Source organism: Notolepis coatsorum, assembly GCF_963971535.1.
Source record: "Notolepis coatsorum genome assembly, chromosome: 13".
Taxonomy (NCBI): Eukaryota; Metazoa; Chordata; class Actinopteri; order Aulopiformes; family Paralepididae; genus Notolepis; species Notolepis coatsorum.
In genome coordinates this window covers 4,828,330-4,834,329 of record NC_140177.1, presented here as the reverse complement: position 1 = coordinate 4,834,329, position 6,000 = coordinate 4,828,330, and the positions used below count along the sequence as shown (strand labels likewise).

General features: G+C 46.3%; 1 protein-coding gene across 1 annotated transcript in view; it reads left to right on the top strand.

Annotated features, from left to right (window-relative positions):
- Window positions 1–6,000, top strand: part of sp4 (sp4 transcription factor) — a 73,803-nt gene that overhangs the window by 7,530 nt on the left and 60,273 nt on the right. The window contains 1 exon segment of the mRNA XM_084327062.1: window positions 2,069–2,099. Within this exon segment, the coding sequence (XP_084183188.1) occupies window positions 2,069–2,099 (31 nt within the window).

Below are 6,000 nucleotides of genomic sequence, written 5' to 3'. Positions count from 1 at the left end.
GTGCAAATCCTTTTTAATAAATAGATAAAATATGTAGACTAGCTCTTTAGCTGCGACCATAGCTCTATGGTCACTCTGTCGGTTGGTCAGTCGATCCGTAAAAATGTTCCCACCCTCTAGTGGCCACAGGTTTTGCCTGCGGAGGCTGAAATTGGGCATGGAGGTCAAGTGTGTGTGTGTGTCTCTGTGTGTGTGTGTGTTCATGGCAATTGGCCAAAAGGGGGCGTGGCTACGGGAGTGGCCTATCATAAAAGGCTGCAGCTATTGCAAATTCGCTCTTTTCTCCAGGCCTAAAAAGTCCAGTTATGCTGCATCTAGAATATATCAGAGTGAAATTGCAAAAGGGTAATTCCAAACCATCTGCCCCCAGACATCAGACCATCTCTCCAGACATAATTGTAGTTCTCTGAGCGGCACAGATGTATTTCAAACAGTGCTGATGGGTTGATATGTAGTTTGAGGTGATTGAATCGCCTCCTCCCTCCTAACGGGCTCATGAATACATATACCAACGTAAGAGGGCAGGAGAGCATCCTCAGTGTGTCCGTGTGTGTTGCCTTCAAGTGCACTCCATCTGTCCGTCACGTTGTGGAAACCATGTCGCGGTGTTGCTCTTTAAAGCTCTGTAACGCTATTTAAGCTCTGTTACGCTCTGTAACACTCTGTAATGCTCTTTAACGTTCTGTAAACACTCTGTAATGCTCTTTAACGCTCTGTAACCCTCTTTAACGCTCTGTAACACTCTGTAATGCTCTGTAACACTCTTTAACGCTCTGTAACTCTGTAATGCTCTTTAACACTCTGTAACGCTCTGTAACCCTCTTTAACCCTCTGTAACCCTCTGTAACACTCTTTAACGCTCTGTAACACTCTGTAATGCTCTATAACGCTATTTAAAGCTCTGTAACGCTCTGTAACACTCTGTAATGCTCTTAACGCTCTGTAACACTCTGTAATGCTCTTTAACGCTCTGTAACACTCTTTAATGCTCTGTAACACTCTGTAACGCTCTGTAACACTCTGTAAACGCTCTGTAACACTCTGTAACCATCTTTAACCCTCTGTAACACTCTGTAATGCTCTTTAACGCTCTGTAACACTCTTTAACGCTCTGTAAACACTCTTTAACCCTCTTTAACGCTCTGTAACACTCTTTAACGCTCTGTAACACTCTTTAACCTCTTTAACGCTCTGTAACGCTCTGTAAACTCTTTAACCCTCTTTAACGCTCTTTAACGCTCTGTAACCCTCTTTAACCCTCTGTAACCCTCTGTAATGCTCTGTAACCCTCTTTAACCCTCTGTAACCTCTGTAATGCTCTGTAACACTCTTTAACGCTCTGTAACACTCTGTAATGCTCTGTAACACTCTGTAATGCTCTTTAACACTCTGTAACCCTCTGTAATGCTCTTTAACGCTCTTTAACACTCTGTAATGCTCTGTAACACTCTGTAACCCTCTGTAACGCTCTTTAACGCTCTGTAACGCTCTGTAACGCTCTGTAACGCTCTTTAACACTCTGTAACGCTCTGTAACGCTCTTTAACGCTCTGTAACCTCTGTAAAGCTCTTTAACACTCTGTAACGCTCTGTAAAGCTCTTTAACACTCTGTAACACTCTGTAAAGCTCTTTAACACTCTGTAACGCTCTGTAAAGCTCTTTAACACTCTGTAACACTCTGTAACGCTCTTTAACACTCTGTAACGCTCTGTAACGCTCTGTAACACTCTGTAACACTCTGTAACGCTCTTTAACGCTCTGTAACCCTCTTTAACACTCTGTAACACTCTGTAACGCTCTTTAACGCTCTGTAACGCTCTGTAAAGCTCTTTAACACTCTGTAACACTCTGTAACGCTCTTTAACACTCTGTAACACTCTGTAACGCTCTGTAACGCTCTTAACACTCTGTAACACTCTGTAACGCTCTTTAACGCTCTGTAACACTCTGTAAAGCTCTTTAACGCTCTGTAACGTTCTGTAACGCTCTTTAACGCTCTTTAACGCTCTTTAACACTCTGTAAGCTCTTTAACACTCTTTAACGCTCTTTCACGCTCTGTAACGCCAGAACAGCACACAGCGATCTTCCGAAAAGACTTGTAAAACAACCAGCACCGATAAATCAATCAAATCGGTCAAAAATATGTTTCCGCAATTTCCGCACCAGCGTGTCTGCGTGTGTGTGTGTGTGTGACTCAGCGGCTGCGTGCAAGCCTGCAGTGCTTCATGTAAATGTGTCTCCGCTTCGGCATGTATGTGTATGCGTGTGTTAGCGTGTGTTAGCGTGTGTGTGCGTAGCCGAGTGTGTTTGTCAACACGGCCTTGGCGTCTGAGTGTCTCCCTCTCCTAAAGGTTAGGCTGTATAGACGTAGATTTACGACTGTGCTCCCGCGAGTCAGTGTTCTGACAGACGCCTTCGTTTTTCATACCATCTGTATGTGTGTGCGTGTGTGTGCGTGCGTGCGTGTGTGTGTGCGCGCGTGTGTGTAGTTGTGGAACTTGTTGACAGGTGATAACAGACATGTTTCACATACCCTTCATATGCCAAGTTGACCCTTTGAGTGTGTGCGTGTGTGTGTGTGCGTGTGTGTGTGCGTGGTGTGCGTGTGTGTGTGTGTGTGTGTGTGTGTGTGTGTGTGTGTGTGTTCAGTAGCGGAAGGAGAACTACTACTATGTTTCAGCAAGTTGTCACCGGTGTGTGAAAAATCATGTGCGTGAGAGAGAGAGAGAGAGAGAGAGAGAGAGAGAGAGAGAGAGAGAGAGAGAGAGAGAGAGAGAGAGAGAAGAGAGAGAGAGAGAGAGAGAAGAGAGAGAGAGAGAGAGAGAGAGAGGGAGGGAGAGAGAGAGAGAGAGAGAGAGAGAGAGACACTCATTCAGGCCTCATCATTCAGTGCCAGTAAATGTGAATGAGAACAGGTGATGTCACTACTCTGCTATGCTGCCTCATCATCACCTGGACTACTTCCTACTGTCTGACACACACACACACACACACACACACACACACACACACACACACACACACACACACACACACACACACACGCACACACACACGCACACACACACACGCACGCACGCACACACACACACACACACACACACACACACACACACACAAGCACACACAGGGTGTTGAATGAATGATAGGTTAACCACAGATTGAGCGAACAAACATTAATCATTGTAACTTTTCGATCCTCCACTTATCCCACCGTGTGCCTCAGGACATACTCGTGTTTTAAAACATCCACTTTATGACATTTCTCATACCGAGAACACTTCCAGGTAACACCCCCCCCCCCCCTTCCCCCCTCCCTCAGAAACTTCATAAAACTTTATTCACAGGCTTTCTGTTGTATTCATATATATATAATATATATATATATATATAGCTATTTAGTAACTTATTATACTGTGCATTTCTCCAGACCTCTCTTGGCAGAGCCGCAGGTAACTCTAACCTCAGACCAAAACAAAGAATTTAAAGTTGCAGTATAGGTGCGCAGCGGACTAAACGCTCGTCACCAACGCGAGAGACACCGGTATCGAATCCGGCTGTCAGCGTTTGCCTCCGGCTTGGGCCGGCCGTCATACTGGCTCAATTGGCAGAGTCAGCGGAGGGAATCTGGCCGCGGGGTGGTATTCTGGTCGTTGTAAAACAGCGACTCCTACAGGTCGGTCAGGGCGCCTGCACAGCGAGGGAGGGAGATGGTGATGGTAGTGTGAGCCTCCCACACGTTACACCTCACCCAATGAGAGTCCGCGCTGGCAGGTGAAAAGATGCTGCTGGCTGTCTCCTATATGTCTCGGAGGAAGCATGTGATAGTATCTATCAATCCTCCCTACGACCGACCAGTGGGGGGCACATGCGAGCAATGACCAGGAAGGGGAGGGGGGGGGGGAATTGGCATGACGGCTAAATTGGGATGGGAGAAAACACAGAAAAACAGGAGGAGAACAAGTGTATATAAAAAAAAAAGCTGCAGTAGGCAACTTCAGAAAAATTAAAGAGTGAATTTACCCTTTAAAGCTCATGCAGCGCAACACAGGTTTATCACAGACTCTCAGAGGCACCAGCAGCTTCAAGCTGAATAAAAAAAAGAAAAATATATATATATTCCCAGCCTCTGATTGGCAGGTGGTTTTATACACTGTGTTTACTTTTTTTTACGAGGAAATCAATGTTGGTGTCAGTTGTACGATGCAACCCCGGAACGCCCCCTGGCAGGTCCAAACACATCCGATTGGTGCTGATGCAAGGAGCTGATGTTTTGGCCAATCACATGTATCTGTCCTGCAGAAGTGATGTCTCCGTGGTCCAGCCGTCATACTAACTCGTTTGGCTGAGTTAGCGGGAGGGAAGTCGATGGGGTGGTAATCTGGCGTTGTGGACAGCGACGCCTACAGGTCAGGTCTGGGCGACTGCACAGACAGGAAGTGGTGAAGGCAGCGTGACCTCCCACGCGCTACGCTTCACCAATGAGAGTCCTCGCTGCCAGGTGAAAAGAGAGCACTGGCTGTCTCCACATGTGTCGGGGGAAGCATGTGGTGGACCTCAGGGCTCCCTAGACCGACCAGTAGGGGAACATGCGCACAACGACAAAAAATTGGGACGGGAGGAAAAGTACAGAAAATCAGGCGGAGAAAAAGAGGATTAAAAACAAGAAGTGATCACCATTGCGTTCCTCGTCAAAAAGTACACACACTATGCAAAACCACCTAGGAAATATTTATTTATTTTAAATAATTCAGCATAAATAATTCGACTAGTTCCTTCCAATCTCGAACAAACTGTGGAAAACCTCTGTTGCTCGTCCGTGAGCTTTAAAAGAGACGCAGGGCTCGCTCTGTGTCTGCCACCTGCTGCCACTTTAACCTAACCCTAACCTTAATCACTTCCTTTTCCTCGTCTAACCTCAACCTGACCCGAACCCGAACACGTCCTAAAGAAACGGCCGACGTCACCGTTTTGTGTGTCCTCCCAAAACAAAATGTCCGACGTGTCCCAGAAATAGAACCCACGAAAGTAACGACCGTCTCGTCCCCCACTCTCCATCTCTAGCGCTGTGTTATCCGCACATCTCCTCCTGTCTAAACAACACAATGTACCAATCCTATAAACACAGTAATAGGAGGCTCAGGCATCTCTCCACTGTGGCACGCCAACAGCTCTTTATTGTTACAATGACACAACCCGTCATCACAATCATTTTGAGTTGCGTGAAACAATGTGCTAGTTGGCGGACGTCCTGTCCTGCTAATGACAGCTGAGTGATTGGTGTTTGAATCATGTCTGAGTGAATGGAAAACAACCGGTACGTGTCTCTCGCGTGGCCGCGTGCCAGGGTTCTGGGGTGTGGTCTGGGGTAGCTTTCCTACACCTGTGGGTACTCTATAAAAACGTCTCGGCGGCTAGTAAGTGGTATTCTGGGGGCGGAAATGAGTACAGTATACCGTATATCACTACGGTTGCATGCAAACCTTGTTTCTCCAACTTAAGTGATTCACAAGTTCTCACTTGAATCGAAGATTACAGGGTCGTCTTTTATGGGCCGTGCAGGTTTTCCTGGGTGTTGGATCCAAACCTGTTGAAAACGCACTGTAAAAAAAAAAAGAAGAATGTCAATCTGATAATAAATAATAAAGCCAAACGCTTTTGGAGATGCAATGTTTTTTTATTTAATTATTATTATTATTATCATTGTGTTTCCAAGGGCCCGAAGGTAATGGGGCCCTCAGGAACCAGACCAAGCGAACCACGGCCCCTGAGTAGGAAGCCTTAAAAGGAGCCACATGGGCCCCAGACCTGTGGTTGTTGGGGTCTAGTTGTTTGTCACTTTATGCCCTTAACTCTTCCACTACCACGCTACAGACAGTTAACCTTGTGTAGTGCGATAGTGAAAGGTTAACCGTCTGTAGTGTGGCAGTGAAAGTGTTAACCTTCTGTAGTGTGGTAGTGAAAGGGTTAACCTTCTGTAGTGTGGTAGTGAAAGGGTT